This window comes from Indicator indicator, chromosome 6 (genome assembly GCF_027791375.1).
Source record: "Indicator indicator isolate 239-I01 chromosome 6, UM_Iind_1.1, whole genome shotgun sequence".
Taxonomy (NCBI): Eukaryota; Metazoa; Chordata; class Aves; order Piciformes; family Indicatoridae; genus Indicator; species Indicator indicator.
This window is the reverse complement of record NC_072015.1, coordinates 10,797,559-10,814,351: the sequence shown is the minus strand read 5'-3', so window position 1 is coordinate 10,814,351 and position 16,793 is coordinate 10,797,559. Positions and strand designations below refer to the sequence as shown.

The 16,793-nt window shown below is 40.5% G+C and overlaps 1 protein-coding gene across 1 annotated transcript in view; it reads right to left on the bottom strand.

Annotated features, from left to right (window-relative positions):
- RANBP9 (RAN binding protein 9) overlaps nucleotides 1-16,239 on the bottom strand; it is a 40,260-nt gene extending 24,021 nt beyond the window's left edge. The window contains exons 1-2 of the mRNA XM_054382009.1: nucleotides 15,777-16,239; nucleotides 7,199-7,310 (exon numbers count right to left, since the gene is read on the bottom strand). Of these exons, the coding sequence (XP_054237984.1) occupies nucleotides 7,199-7,310; nucleotides 15,777-16,239 (575 nt within the window). The remainder of the gene's footprint in view (nucleotides 1-7,198; nucleotides 7,311-15,776) is intronic.
- Nucleotides 16,240-16,793: the final 554 nt, after the last annotated feature.

Sequence of the window (16,793 nt, the reverse complement as noted above, 5' to 3'; positions counted from 1 at the left end):
ATAAATTTAAGTACTAAATAACCAATTCTCTAGTTAGGAAAATTAGAGAAATAAAAAGCAAGTATTCTATACAGTAAAGACAAGTAAAATATTTTTTCATGTTTTTAAGCAATAGCCTCTCTACTACAGAGATTTCATTAGCAACCTGTTATCTGCAGAGTCAAATTCCTTCTGACTTTCACCGTGTCTCCATGTTCTATTAAAGAAGTACAACCTGAGGAACTACTACCTCATGCCTCAAAAGTCAAGCTTTTTTTGTTGATGAGAGTAAATCATCAACCTGGTATCTCATCATGCACAAGAAAAACTTCACCCACACAGTGTTAAGATCTAAGTTACCATAATATCTGAAAGGAACGTCAGTCCAAGCACAAGTCCTAACAAATATTAACACCCATAAATAAGGCAGCTGAAAACATCCTGATGTTTCAAATACACTGAATGCTAAAAAACAGAAACAAAACCAAAAAAACACAAACAACACAACCCTGCAGCCTACACAACAGGTGCTGTCTGTTTTACTACCAAGTTAGCATCTTAGAAAAGGGTACAAGTAGAAACAAATGGAACTTGTAAGAATTTTAGAATAAATGATCTTCTATGGGGCCTTCACAACTGACTCTCAAGGACAAAATGTCTAAATGATGTTCTCATAGTTTTCTACACTGCCTTCATTGATACTATACTATGAGATCAGAAATAACAGCACACTAAAAAAAGGTATCTACATTTCATCTTTAATATAGTTACGCTGTATTAAAATTTTGTAGGGATATGCTAATCCAATATTCTTATTGTCAGCACAATCACAATTAAGAAATGAGCTCTTAAATTTTTCTCTGTTTAAAATGTTTCAAAATATGCCATAGACAGTTTGAATCTTACATTTCAAACTGAAAAGAAGTTTTTTTTATGGAATGTTTCCAAGGAAACTGTATTTTGAACCTGATAAACCTGAGTTTCAGATCAACCCAGTTCTACACAGAAGGAAAAAAAAACCACCAACAAAAAAAGTAAGTTAGGCAGTTACCCTACAGTGCTTGAAACTGTTATTCCTGTAGTATTTTGCTTGTGATTCCTAAAACGTTCCCATTAAGTATTCTCATTTACTGATATCTTGTACTTTCTAAGGTTGCACAATTTTGTCTTGTGACAACTCTAAGTACTGAAGCCTTTTTGGGGGCCACAGTATCAGAAAATAATAGTAGTAATAGATGTAAGAATAACACAAGGTAAGTCCAGGCTGCAGCAAGATTATTGTCTCTACATTGTATTTATGAGAATGAACCTCATAAAAAAGCAATTGACTTAAAGATTTTCAAGAAGCAGGGATGAGGAAATTAAATATATTATCTTGACTTCCTTTTTAAACTAAAAATCATAATTTCTGGAAAATATCAACAAAATCAAAACTTTCTTGTTCCACTTCCACTTATTTCTGACCAGTTAAAGACAAATCTCAAATAATCCTCTTAGTTACTATACACTGCTGTCAAATGTCTGGTCCTGTTAAATCAGGTAAAAATGAAATTACTGCTACTATTAAGAAAAGGTACACTTGCACATTCATAAGCCAATCCCTTCTTGCACCTGCTGCAATTCAAATGACAACATTAATGCAGAAAGCTACTTCAAACATGAGTGGATTCTGCTTTAAACACAAGTACTTGGCTAGCAATGCAGTAAGACATACATGTAAATAAAGACTGCAGTTTGCATGTTGTAACAACTGCTGAGAACAGCAGTTTGCAAAGTTTTTACATTAGGTAAGTAGTGTACAAAACAAACACAAATCAGCAACTGCCAGTGTTCTATGTTTTATTGACTGTTTTACGCTTTTGTTGTGGACAAGCAAATGGGTATACTGGATGTTAAAGGAAAAGCCAACTTCCTACAACAGAAAATTTACAATTAAAAAAAAGTGTGGTTTCTATCTAAAGGGTTACACATACATGCTCAAGAGTAACACCACTCAAATGCACTGAAGTTGCTCAGGCTAAACCATAGGCATGGGTGTCAAGAAAACTCAAACTTAACTGTCATGGTATTTTTGGCTTGGATTTGTTTTGTTTTATTATTTCTTCACCCACTTCATCACATACACAACACAAGATACTGCCAAAACAGGTAACTCATTATGGCCAGTGTTAAAAGTCAAACACAGTCCAACAGGTGTCTAAAGCCTTGGTTAACACTGCTTTACCAAAAACATACTGATTACTTGCATGAGTTGCTGTAGTAACATTTTAGTTTAATGCAGAACATTAACATCTTACACACGTGCAATGTAAAGCATGCCCATGAAGATCTGAATCAACACCACCACAGACTAAACCACTACGTCCACAGAAGTGTAAAAGCCATGCTCTCCTCTAGAAGACTAAATAAAGCCTTTCTAAACTTAGTTTTCATCTTTTCTTCTAGATGACTTATCACTTCCAGTTCTTGTCTTAAAACAAGAAAGCACATCTGCCTAGAGAATTTTGCATTTTAGGCATAAACCTTCCTCAGCTGTTCCAAAAGCACCAAAGACTGTCTAGAAGTAAACAGTATTACCAAACTAACCAAACCCAAACTAAAATTCATGGGCATAAGCTGGTGCCATGACCAGAAGTAGCATTCCCAGCTCTGGTGCTCAGATGCTCATTTCTGCCCCAAATTCCCCTCTCTCCTCCTGCCATAGCTACCACTGAAGTGATACAAACAGCCATGCTGGGGAACAAACCTGGCTGAAAACTAATTCACTCTTGAGGTCAGCTTCTGAAGAATGAACTACCCAGTCTGTTTTACCATGAAGCTAAAACTAGTCACAAACTGGGACAGAGGAAGCAAACTCACTGAGTGTTCAGACGCTGCTTCTTCTCATGGCCAAATCACCACAAAATCTTTAAACTATGGTTTCAAGTAAGAATTGCAAACATTGAAAAAACATTGCCCTGACTGGAAATGAAAAGATGCGTTCCACGAACCAATCAAGCCTAAGAACAAAACTCATGTAGGAGTGGATCATCACTCAGTAATCATACACACATAAGCCATTTACAACAAAATCATGGAAAGTGGTTTGTTTCTGAAAGCCAGGTAGCCAGCAGATACACTTGAGACAGCCCCTTGAAAGTGTAACCAGAGTAATGCTTATGTCAAGTATGAAATGCCAAGGAGTGCAACCCAAGGTTACAGCAAAGTTCACAGATGCTCAATTGAGAGAGATTGTTATAGGATGTTCACAGCACCAGGACAAAACAATTCAACTTGTAATTTACATGACTATGACAGTGCCATGGCAAGCATCTTTTTAGTTGTGGAAAAGAGGGAAATGGTAATTGTTATCTGAAATAAAACATTAACTGTGGGGTTGTAAGGCAGGTGCATTTCTGCTTTAGACAAAGTGGGAGGACTAGCACAACTTAATTTGGTAAAAAGCAGCATACAAAAACCAAAAATCAAGACTGGAACTCATTTTGATATACTTACCTAGCTTAGAGATAGGTCACCATGGTGGTCATTTTTGGAAAGTGAGAGGGCAGTACCATATTGTAACAGATTTAGAGACAGAGGCTTACATCTCCAAACCACAAGAGCCCACAGGACTTAGCACATCCTTGTTCATTCCCTTCTGGCAATGTAGGTTGCTTTAATTGAGTTCCTATTCTAGAAATTTTGACAGAACTAAGGAGTTGTATGCAGAAGACAGTATTACACCTTGAGTAGTTAATAAAGAAATTACCGAAAAAAACTTCTCTATATTACTTCTGGTTCTTTGATAAACTACAAATGAGGGCTGCATTAAGAGCATACAGCAGTTATATTTAAAGCTAAAGCTATGTTTAGCTTCCTCAACTCTAACAGAATTATTGACAGTGCTTGCTGCAATATTTTGCATTAATGAAAACACATATGCATTTAATTTATCTTTAATGAACTGGAGATTTCAGTAGAGATGCAGATACAATTTACTGCAGTTGCTCTACTTCCTACCATGTCTTCTAATCATCACCTTGGTACTTGTTCCCCATACTTACACCCATTACTCATCTACTGTTATCACCTCTAACCACTGACATCACTGTCCACAATGTTCTACATGAAGCCAAATAAAACAATGCAAAAGAGTACAAAAGAACACTGTAAATAAATAGAGATCCTCAGACTGCAAAATGAGACATGAAATTAAAACCTGAAGAAATAAAGAACAACAAAAAATATTTACAGAAAAGCCCAACAGCCAGACAAATATTTTAAATTTCTTGGTAAAAGCGTTCACTATTTTACTTCCTACTTCCTAGTAAACCTTTCATGCTTTCTTCAATGTCCCTATAATGCCTACAAGTTGGTCATCATGAACGCCTGCAAAACTAAGCTATTACGAACCTTTAAACTTCTACTCAAGGCTGCTAGCCCTGAAATATACATATAATCTAATGACCTAGCTTGTTAGAGAAACACAATGCTGTGCTTGCACACAGCCAGCTACAACAAGTCATACTGGAAGCCATGCCATGTCTATGCATACCAAAGTGACTGCCCAGCAACTTTGAGATACACAAGATTGTACTCTGGAAGCAGTGCCACCAAGTGCTGTAATAGTACCAAAAATTAAAAATAAAATAAAATAAAACAAAATCCCCTAGATTTTGTTTTAGGACAAGTTTTTGATTACTTTAGGCCAAGCCAGGCTAAGCAAAGCACACAGGCTTCTGGACATGCCCATGCAACACAGTACATGAACTAAATACGCTAAAATTTTTGTTAAAAAAAAAAAAAAAAGAGAAAGGGGGAAAAAAAAGGCTGTTACCAAAAGAACACCATTACATTGCCCATTGAGATTTATTAAAGTTGAAAGCTGTACTTGCAGCCTGCAGACAGACATCTGAGTTGCTTCCAGTAGTCTAGGTTTTATTTTAAACAGCCCTGTAAAATACAGCCGAGCTAGCGTCCACAGCTAGGCTCAGCACTTGAGATGCTTTTGCAACAGTAAGGCATTTTAACTAACTGACCATATTAGTTACATGCTGGCCCTCTGCAAATACAGTCTTCCTGAACTCCTTTCCCATTATCAGATGCCAAGTAAAGAAGGAAAAATGGTAAAAACGTACCTGGAGCAAGCCAGGTGAAAACACAACAGGCAGTGAGAAAGAACTGATAAGCCCTATCAGGCACAAGCTAGTCTCTATAGATTTACTTATACATCTCTGCATTAAATTCCCCAGTTTACTTATTGCAGAAGAAATTATTAACACTGAACCATAAGAGATTCACACTGCATCTGTAAAAGACCTCTTGGAACTGAAAACAAAGTCTACATATACACATTACATTCAGCAAAGCTCCACATTTCGACTCCTGCTCTTTTTCAGCTAAGCTAGACTTGGCTTTAGCTCTGTGCACGGTATTCCCCAACACTGTGTTATACAATAAAAAACTGAATATCTCAGTTCATTATGCAGCTAATGTTTCATAAAGTGACACTAAAAAAAAGGTCACATTTTCATTATCTGAAAAAAAAAACTACCCCTCTGGTTTTTTTTAAACTATCTCAGCAGGCAACTTCAGGAGTCTTGGCTATATACACTTCACAAATAACCACTTAAAACAACAAAACATTGAAACATTTTACTCAAAGGTTCTTCCTACTTTTGTAGGGTTGCCCCGAGTTGTCTACTGAGTTAGAAATCACTAAAAGGCAACACAAACAGGTCTAAGGTAAAGTGTTAGAGGAGCATTGTACAATAACACCTCCTCATATGGGCACTTTTTGAAATCCATCACTTTGGAAAAGCTAACTCCCAAACTAAGCAGGCAGAAATAAATTTCAGGAAGAAACATGTATATCACTAGCAAATCACAATAAGAACTTTGTAACAGACAGGAGCAGGGCAATCAAAAAAAGAAAGTTTAAGAAATTTAAAACAAAAAACCGAAACCACCAACCACAAAAGTTATTTCTAAAATTAATCATAAAACATTACTTGAAACATTCTTTTCTATCATGACAATTTAAAAATAATTAGGCCTTCACAGTGTGACAGAAGAAACCAGAGAAACAAGTTTTTCATAGCAAAGAAATCTTGCAGAGAAATTTGGGGAACAGAAATGATAAACTCATTAATGGCCCCAACATGGCAGCAGCAGCACTGGGAGACTATTTTTTCTACATAGTTCTGTACAACACTGTAAGCAAACCAAAAACATTTGAATGCTGCTTCTGATTTACAGAAGGCTTACAGAACACTGGGAGAATGAAAAAAACAGCAGCAAGACAGGCAAAGAGATGACAGAAGTACTAAATTTCATCCAAAGAGCTACCGCATAGTTATTTTCTCAAAATTTATTTTCACAAGAGGACATAAGCATCCACAACAGGTCTGAATAGTACCTCAGACAAAGACATTCAATCCTGACTAGAATCTTGAAGTAGAACCACATTATATACCAGAACATATTGCAAAGAAGTGTCACTTACGTAGTCATAAGCAACATAACTGATGTCTTAGGATTAAAATCCTCTACCAAAAGCAGTGAAAGATGAAAAAGAATTAAAGTGGTCTAGCAAAGATTAGCATGTCAAGGTTTTCCCAGACTAGGTTCTACCTGCATGTTATCACCTGTGCTTCACCAGATTCAGATGGATTCTGGGAAGCAGCAGCTGCAACCAGTCATCAACTCCTCTTTCCGTAGGGTGAAAAAGTCCCAAGCACCTATTCAGAACATTCCCCTTTATTCTTCTTACTGTTCACCAACAAGTAGCCTCAAGAGTAACTTTCCATTTTAAACTTCATACAACATCCATGAAAAGTCTCGACTGAGGAGGTACGATGATCCAGAGCACACCCTAAAAACTTCCTAAAAACCCTACTGAAGTTTGAAAAGTGGTATACAGTCAATAACCAACACCTTTAAAAGGTAAGAGCAGGGTCAGACTACAGTCATTCAAACTCTAATTTCTCAGTCAAGTGAAAACGATGAGATACTGTTACAAGATTTATTGTGTATCCAGATCTGTGGAAAATAAAGACCAAAACTCTTAAAACAACCATGTATCAGACTGCAGCTCCCCGTGAAGAGAGAGTTAAGCTATATAAAAAGCAATAGAATACAAAAATAACTTTTGATACCAAAGATGCCTATTGGCTGAAAGAAAGATGATGTGATACAGTATTTTGAATAGTATTTAATTAATAATGCACTTGATGCTTACCCATCTCTTCCCTTGCTGACAATTTTAACTTCGAAATAGTATATGCCACAGGCTGCAGGGATAGGATGTGTAGCTCGAACAGAAGCAGCATCTTTTGGAGTTTTTCCGTGACCTGAAAAACAATTACATTCAAAACACAACAAAAAAATATTTTAGATAACTCTAGAAGATGACTCAAAAGGTATACATAACTACTCCAAACAGAAGGCTTATGTAATGAGCAGCAACATACAACACTCTAATGAGTCTTTCTGCTAGAAATAACATTCTAATCAATTTTTCTGCTAAAATATTTTCTTTTAATATTAAGCTTTTGTTGTAGGCACTTGCATTGCAACGAAGCACGCTATGAGAAGTTCTGGATATACTACCCAAAAGGCCCTACAATTATTTGATGGGAAACTAGCAGGAAAAAAAAGTTTCACAGCATCAAGTAAAAATTTACAAAAGCCTACCTGGGTTCGAAAGAACTTTGTGATTTCTCTAATGCACAGGGCTTGCTCATTTTTATAGACTGAAGTATGATGTAACAGAGTTTAATCTAATGCTTAATGCTTCTGAATCAAGTTATTTAAGGTATTTTAATGTCCTTCAGAACAAACATCAGTCATTATACAGAACACATGACTCATATTTCAATGTTCTGAGTATTATTTCAGGACAACAATAAGCCTTACAGCCTGCAACTGAGCTAATGCAGCTCCTAGTCCTTCTTAGAACGTCTGCATGTATCAGCTCTGCCACAAAAAAAATTCCTAGTGCCAGCTCTTGTCTGCTCTAGGGATTTTCAGTCTAAACCCAGAGAGCCACCTGCACTGCACTAAAACTAACTCTTCTGAATATGCCACCCTTTTCACAGTCCCTTGTTCCAAAGGCAACTTGGATGCAGGCTTTTGGCCAGCTGACTTTTGCAGCAGCAAGCTGCTCAAGCAAGCTCAAGCCTCTCCCAGGGACACCAAAATCCCTCCATTAGTGTGTGAAAGTCACACACAGGGTCACAGGACATGGTTTAGGGGGTGGGGGGGAAAGAGCAAGGTAGACAGTATATTGGATCCTGACAAGAGCTATTTCAATAAAGCGGCAACCAGAAGCACAACTGCTATTGCCATGAGAATAATTCACGCAGATCTCATGCCTGTTCTGCCTGTGGATCTGAGGCATGATGAAAGACTGGTTTGAATATGCTGTATGAATCACTTGGGCTGCAACACTCCAGCTGTCATCTCCAGTCCAGGCAAGAAGGCCTACTGCACCTGCATAGCAATTGATCTGTGTATGCCAAAAAAAAAATACAACACACTCCTTCCAGTGGCATCAACACGAGAATTATTGCTCAAAGATGAATCACATCTCATGTGCAGCAAGCTAGGTCATAGAGCAAGGAAGAAACTACAGAAAAATGACAGCATAACCAGTCAGAAAGCCCAGGCACAGATGACCTCCAACCACAGGGCCCTCTAGTGTAAATGGTGAAAAAAATAGTAAACACCTGCCCACAGAGCTGGCATCAATCAGCTCTCACCAAATGGCATGCACTCAGCTAAGAAGGACTCTCCATTTCACCATTTGCATCCAAACTTTGCTAGCACAGCATGAATTCTTCACACACTGAGATTAGGTTTAACCTGCAAAGTTTTTCTAACACAACTAGTTCACCTCAGTGTGTTATTCGTTAAGGCAAATAGCCAACTACTTTCCTTTTTGGGCTACAAATGCATTGCTCACTTCGTATGTCATTACTCAGTATTTTATATAAGGAGCCTTTGATCACCTTACAGGTTTTACAATATTAAGCTTATTTTCTACCAGCTGCATGTTGTTAGAGGAAAAAAAACCACACTAGTCTACTCCATACACAAGGCACTATGTATGCTTTGTTGTTCACCACTTCTAAATTATTTTCTGAGGCTGTGTCAAACAAAGTAATAACCAAGTACATAACTCAAGAGCTTCCATAGGTTTCCTTGGTTTTCGAGTGCTGGTAGCTCACTGTTTAGCTACTATAAATTAGATTATTATTTTAAATATGCAGAAATCCTTCAGCTAAAAGGCACCAAAAACTTTACGGGCAGAACATTGAACTCCTGAGAAATCCCTTAAATTCAGGCAGCTCTGATGAAATAATACATTAGATGGGGGTGGAGTGGGTGGGAAAGATACTTTCTTTTTAAACATCCTTAGGTTCTTACTTTAAAATAGACTGCAAAGAAGTTCCCTTGGTTACTCCATGCAGTTGACAATCTGTGTAGTTTCAGTCTGAGTCAGCCTCCTTATTTGGGCAAGTGTTCCACACATAACTAAAGTAGTAACAACTAGCCAAATATTATTGAAAATGTACATATATTACCCAGCAGACTTTGTTTTGTGAAATCACAATCTAAGTGTTTGGAAACAATACCAATTTAAGGTATTCTTAGCACCTCTTCCTGACATTGCTCCCATTCTCCCACCTTCTTTGCAGTCCAGGCAGCTATCTGCAAGGCCATACAATGAACCAGATTGATTCACTGATCAGGCTTTAAGAAACCTACCAGATTTTTTTAAGCATCAGATCAGTTCCCTGATCCAGTTCACAACACAGCCACATGCAGCTGTCACACTGCAAATAAGAGGTCAACACAGGGGCAGAAGTAACAGGATACCTTACCAGTATTGCCAAATACTTCATGTGGTGAAGCAACATGCTTGGGGAAGTCAGTGCCCAAAACGACTTTCATCCCATCAAAACAGGAGACATCCTAAATTTAGAACTCCTGTCCTTTTAATATAATCTCCTATCAATCCCATTTTTACTTGAGTGTGCTGCCTTTATTTGTAGTTACATAAAGCTATGATTTCTAACAGCAAATGCAACAGCATCAAGCAGTTACCTATTGTCAAATACTCCAAATACCTCTACATTGTCTCAACTTGCTAGCTGAGACTTTCAGTACTACCAAGCTATGCTGCATTACCTGAGGAGTCAAGATAAACTAGTGGCAACTTTAAAGAAAGAGGCTTTTTACAGAGCAGGTAAAACTGCAACATTTCTTACTAAAAAGGTATTACAAATCCTGGTGTTTAAGTGGACCCAGGGCCATCTTCTACCACAGAAATTAACTGAGAAACTGCCTTCAGCTCAGATGTCCTTCAGTTCAAGATGGCTGGAAACTGAGAGAGAAAAGCACAGATACACCATATATGCCAAATAATTTCAGATTTTTCCATAGACACTCACAGCCACTGTCACTGCCAGGACACCAAGATGAGTGGCCTATTAGCTTCTTATACTCTGCTGCCATGTTCTTCAGTAACCTGAACCTCCACTTCCTTGCTTGTGAATAAAAAGGAACTTTGACACACAACTCTGAACTTCTGAATCAGAGGTTTCAAGTGCCTGAAGCAGATCATATGAACTCGGCCCTATGCTCACAAAACCCTACCTTTTAGTTACAAACCATAGTTTAGTTATTTAAGATAATAAAGTATGTATTATTTAACAATAAAACTTAGTAATTTTCTATGTTAAAAAGAATTATGCAAACAGATGTAATGGGGCAGAGAAGGGAAAACAAGCGAGCAATGCATGAACTGCCCACTGTAAACCAGCTCATAGATGAGTTCAATCATCAGAATTGTTTTCAACTGGGCTTTCATTAAAGTGTTTTACAACCATGAGTGGACCATGCTTAAGGAGTAAAGTTTTATTGTATTTTAGAAGCAGTCATTCACAATGATGGTTCTTACTAAAAGTAGTAAACTAAGTGCTTCAGCAAAGTTGCTTTAAAATTAATCTAAATTTAAATTCTATCTACTTGAAAAAAGCCAGTTCAGATAAAGACATATTTGGAGAGGCCACTTCAGCTTTCAGATTTAGGTTTGAAGATTGTTATTTTAAAGTGTGCAACCCATATGCACCAAACAATCCAAAAGGAATCTATGGCAGTGTCTACCAAGACAAAAGTAAGCACGTTTATACAGTTTAAATCCTTCAATGAAGTTTACATAAGCTCAACTGCAGTTATTTCCAATAGGTGGTTCAATGACTTGCTCACACTGCCAAAAATAATCAAGGCCTAATTTTATGTTGAATTCATTAGAGAAGTTTCAGTGAGACAAAGAAACTTAAAAAAAAAAATCTGCCAACGATGTTTTTTTCCACAGTTTAAAGAAGTAAGACACCTCAGGGCTACAGAGGTGTCCTAACAGGTACACTGTACTGTACTGTACTGAATGTGCTTCAACTGTTCTCTGCCACAAAAACTGACATCACCCCTGTATCACTGTGTATGACAACACAGGACTATTACTACAGAATCACCTTCTGTTTGTTACAGGAATTGGGATGCACAGTTGTAACAGTTTGTATCACAACAGTTTGCATTAAAAAATAATTTCGGGGGGGGGAGGGTTTTGGTGGGTTGTTGGGGGTATTTTTGTTTGGGTGGGGCTTTTTGTTTTGGTTTGTTTCTTCGGGTGTTTTTTGTTTGTTTGTTTGGGGTTTTTTTTCCGTACATCTGGCACTAGAGACAGTTTAAGTGCATTGCAGATAAATGTCAGGCTAGGATTTCCTGGCCTATGATACAACAGAAGAAGTTCAGGCAATGGCCAGCTTAACTCCACATCTTGTAACTTTCCTCAGCTTTTTTTGGACAATCATCACAAGACTAACTTCAGTTACTCTAGGACTTTCCATTATTTTAACACTGATGATTTAGTCTGTTTACCTAATTCTGTATATAGTTTCTTTCATGGTTACATCTGTGTTGAGTCTGTATTTTCATCTCCTTATATTACATAGCGTAGATGATTATCTGCTGGAAACTGAACTTGTCTTTCTAGTGGAACATTCATATTACATAAAACATTTATTAAATTCCTGTTTTTCAACAAGATCCATATGTTAATTCTGTGTATTCTAGAAATATGTAGGAGTATTTTTAAAGATTTCTTGCCTTAGTATCTGCATATTTTGTGTGGTAACTGTTTTACACGTAGCACATACTTATCCGAACCCTGAAGCTTTCTTTACCTATAGCTCAGAGCTGTTAATATGACAATTTTGTGACATGACTAATTTTTTTTTCTGCTACTGTTTGTCATGTCTCACTTACACACATATACCATGAACAACAGTCTCTAGGGCGGCTTAGCTTTCCATCAGCTTGCACAGCTAAATGGCAGCAACAGAAATGTGCATCAGTCCATCCAAAAAATACAAATACCCTTGAGTATAGTTCTTAATAAATTACGGTACCACTGATGCCGGCGTATGCACATTTCACTTCCAGATTCTGACAAAGCTTCCTAATCAAGAGTCAGCATTTGTGAAAGTATAACAGAACAGACCACTGCAGAAAGAAATTGGTATGTTCTAGTAACAACCCAGCACTCAATGCATCTTCCCACAAACAACTCCAGTGTGTGTTTTCCTCTTCTATGTAAAACTATGATTCTGAGAGACAACGCAAGAGAGCACTGACCCTTGGGTTTTGTTGACCCCCCAAAAACATTAAAGAGCTGTTATGATGCTAGACTATTCCTTTCTTTAAACCTCCACTGCTTGCTCAATGTCTGGTTTTGTGGTAGTTTTTAAGCACTTTCTAGGATGCCTGCAAAAAGTTTCAGGTCCAGAAATGCAATACATGAATCACCACAGCTGCAGTGGATAGAAAGAGACACCTTCTGTGGCTCAAGTTTCCATACAAGTTGTCCACTGAAAGGAAATCTTTGAAATTACATAAAGAGGATTGCCACTCTTCTAGCAAACCTATGCAACAGAAGCCTCACTGCTCACCGTACATCAGCATCTTAAAACGATGAACCTAGTTATATGAAAAATTACTTTGAGAGCCTTTGCTCTGATTATTTCCCACCGTCTCCATTTTTTTTTCCAGAGGAAGATATCCCCAACACATCCAGAATGGAAGGCAGGCACTCATGTTACCACTTGCTGCCTCCTCTCAGTCCAGACACTGGGACTACTCCAGAAAAAGTTCTATAGCTAGAATCTACAAAGGCAACAGAGAAAGCTTCAGTGTACAAGGCATCTATACTACAGTAACAGAAAATAGTAAGAATTGCTTTTAATTACTGTTTCTTTGAAACAGATCTGTCTTTCTCCCTTCCCTGAGTATTTTGGTCAGGAGTACAACAGATCTTTATCCATGCTCAACGTGTGATTCACAGTTCCTTTCAACACAAACGTCTAACATTCTTCCATGACTACTTAGACAACTTCAGAAGCACTGAAAGTGTCAATATTCCAGAAGAAGGTATTTTGAATACTTAGAGACCACTATTTGTAACTGATCTGTAGAACAAACATTTCAGAATGCTATCCACTTTTACTTGCTATCCTCCCTCATTCTCTTAATTAAACCTCCTTTTATCATGTTCTCAGTCCTGAAGGATCCAGCGGGGGGGGGGGAAGGGGGGAAAGGCAGCAGATGTGATTTTTTTTTACTCCAGCACTCAGGCAGGTGTCCTGATACTATTCACTGCTTAGGCCAGTTAGTAACTTCAGGTGCCAGGCTGGTAACTTATACATGGGGCTACCCTGAGAGCCACCTCCAGGAAATTATCAGGAAGATGAGCTACTTAAGAGACCATTCACTCCCATTTGCAGTTAAGAGAGAGAAAAGTGTGTAATTGTTACATTGGCACCTCTCTTTTTCACAGTCCTCTGGGGTGATCTAGGAACTCTTGAACTTTCATCATTTACTATTACTTAAGAGCTAAAGTAAAGGCATTTTATTATTATAACCCACTAACTGTGCTTTATGAAGTCCCAGAGTATCTACAGTATTTCCTATATTAACTATACTTCAGGAACATGCTGAGCCTCTTGGAATTTGTTTGAGGTAACAAATCTCTTGTTAACACTCAGGCAAAGGAGAGAAGTGACAAAAAATAGGGATAATACAAAGAAAGCTTGAAAATATATTTCTACAATTGCATTGACAGACCAAAGAGGTTCTTCCTCTAAATTCCATTCATAAGAAAAAGAGTTGGCCAAAGCAAAACAAACAAGCATGAGAACTCCATGGCCGTAAAGCTATGATCATCTTAAAAAACAAACAAAACAAAACACAGGAAAAAAATCCACAGCACCCAAAAACCAAAATCCCACTAAAAAAAAAAAAAAACAAAAACCACCAACCCACAAATAAAAAAACAACAAAAACCCAAACTCAAGCCCCTACCACTAAGCACCAGAAAATACAAAACGTTTCTAAAAATACAAGGTCATAAAACACTGAACAAAAGCCAGGAAATTCAGAGTTGAGTATTAAATAACATGTCCTTAAATCACTCATTGCCTCCCAGAAACCTACTCTGTAGTAATCAACCTTCTTTATTATCTTTATAGAGTGTATTAAATGTAACATATTTAACAGAGTATTTTGTATGTAATAGTAAAGCCTCTCTATTTAAAAAAAGTCTGTCAGAGTACATTTAATCCTTTCATGGCAGCCAAACCCTGCCATGTGTTTGTGTTGCCGTTTTCCTCCTCCGATTAAACAGTAACATATTTATCGAGATTTCACTTGAATTTCTCCACTGTAAATTCTGAGAAAGGCTAATTCCAAGTTCTTCCCCCCCCCTCCCCCCCCCCATTACATTCGACTACGGACTGACAAACGGTCCAGCCTTTCACAGCCAACTCAGAAGTGGGTTTGAATCCACACCACTTCAGGACTCGGGCCTAGAATACCAGATGTGCCTGTGTTTCCTCTGGTCAGAGTGCACTTATGTTTCCAGGTTTCATGACATTTCGCAACAACCAACACAAGCTTTTCTTCTATTGCCTCTCATTTACATCACTCTGATATTTACCTTTTCTTTGAAAATAAGTAATTAACTATGGAACGTTTAGGCAGAAAGTTACAAAGTCACCCTTGTTAATTTAAGTCCTGCTGTCATTCCTTCCCTCAAATCACTCTGCAGTCTGTGCAATAGTTAGGCGAGACTATTACCAGTGACTTTAATTCCATTTTTTATAGTTTAAAAATAAACCGTGTTTTTCCCTGTGCTCTCCCCTCTCGTCATTTCCGTGTTTAACAGCTTAACGCTCGCTGCTCTTAAACTCCATTTAACCCTTACTCTTCTCGAGAGAAAAAAAAAAGCCACTTCTTTTCTCGCTCATTACCATAAACAGGACACGTCACAGCCGATTCTCCTTTATTCTCCTGCCTCAGACCTAAACCTTCTGGCGATACCTGAATCCACGGAGGAAGTCTGAGTTTACATAAAGCCCACTCCAGAAGCATAAGGAGGCGGGGGGCGGCCCCTTACCCACCCCCACCCCCCAATAGCGACAGAGGCAGGGGGAGGGGAAAAGAGAGAAAATAAAGCTGAAATAAGGAAAAACAAGACCACTCTCTCCACGCTGTGGGCAACTAAGGGGATCAGAAAGCACAGGAGGAGAAGAAAGAGGGAGAAGAACGTGTGTTATTTCCTGTTATTGTTACTCTTGCGCCCACTGCCTGACGGAGGGTTCGCGCCCGCCGTTCCCGGCCCGCAGACCCCGGCCCAGGGAGGGACCCCGCGCTCTCCCTGAGCACGGAGAGTCTCGGCGGCCCGGGCTCGCCCTCACCTTTGTAGTGTACCCGCAGATTGTTCTGGGAGAGGCCGATGTAACTGAATTTGTCCTTCGGGCTCCAGGAGCGGGGCAGCGGCGTCTCCTGCTCGTCTACGGCCGGGTAGAGCCTCTTCAGCCGCCGTTTTAGCTCCTTCTCCTGCTCGTTCAGGGCCGGGTCGCCGTGCGGGAAAGGGGCCGGGGCACTGGTGCCGCTGCTGCTGGCCCCGGCCGACAGGCCCAGCGCTGAGCCAGTACCGCCGGCCCCCGTCGCCGCGGGCCCGCTGCCGGCGGCGGGTGGCGGCGGCGCAGCGGTGGTCGGCGGCGGTGGCGGGTGGAGCAGGAGCGCGGCGGCCGGTGCGGGACCGGGGTTGGCGGCGGCGGCGGCAACAGCAGAGGGAATCCCCGGCGCCGGCGGGGGAGCGGCGGCCGCCAAGGGGAGCTGCGGCGGCGGTGGCTGTTGTTGCTGTTGCCCGGACATCCCGGCTCCGGCCTCCTCCTCCTCTGCCGCCACCTCCCGCAGTCGCGACTGTCACTGGACGGGGCCCGGGGAGGAGCGACGGACAGGCCCGGGCGCTGCGGAGTGCGGCGGCCGCCGGCGGCTTTGGCCGACGGGTCACCCCAACCAAAGCGTCTCGGAAGGGGGCGGGGTGGGGGGGCGATGACGACGACGGCGGCGGCGACTACCCGCGGAGGTGCCCGATAGGAGCGAGGGCCGTCGCAGGATGCGGCGGAACAGAGACGGGGCCGAACAGACGAGTGAGGCTAGGAGGGGAGCAGCAGCGCCGGGCGGAAGCGACGCGGGCGGAGAGCGCGCGCCAGGCGCCGCGGCAGGGCTAGCTCTCCCCCCTCCCTCCCGTCTATCGCGCGCGCGCGCGCTGTGTCCAGCCCCGACGCGAGGCGCCACCGCCGCCGTGCGTCCCCGAGTCAGCTGAGCGCGAGACCCTGCCCCGCCCACCAGGGCCACGGCGCGAGGGCAGGGTGAAAGGGGTGGGGCCTGTATCCGTCGGCGGGCGCGAGGCGTGAGGGAGGCGG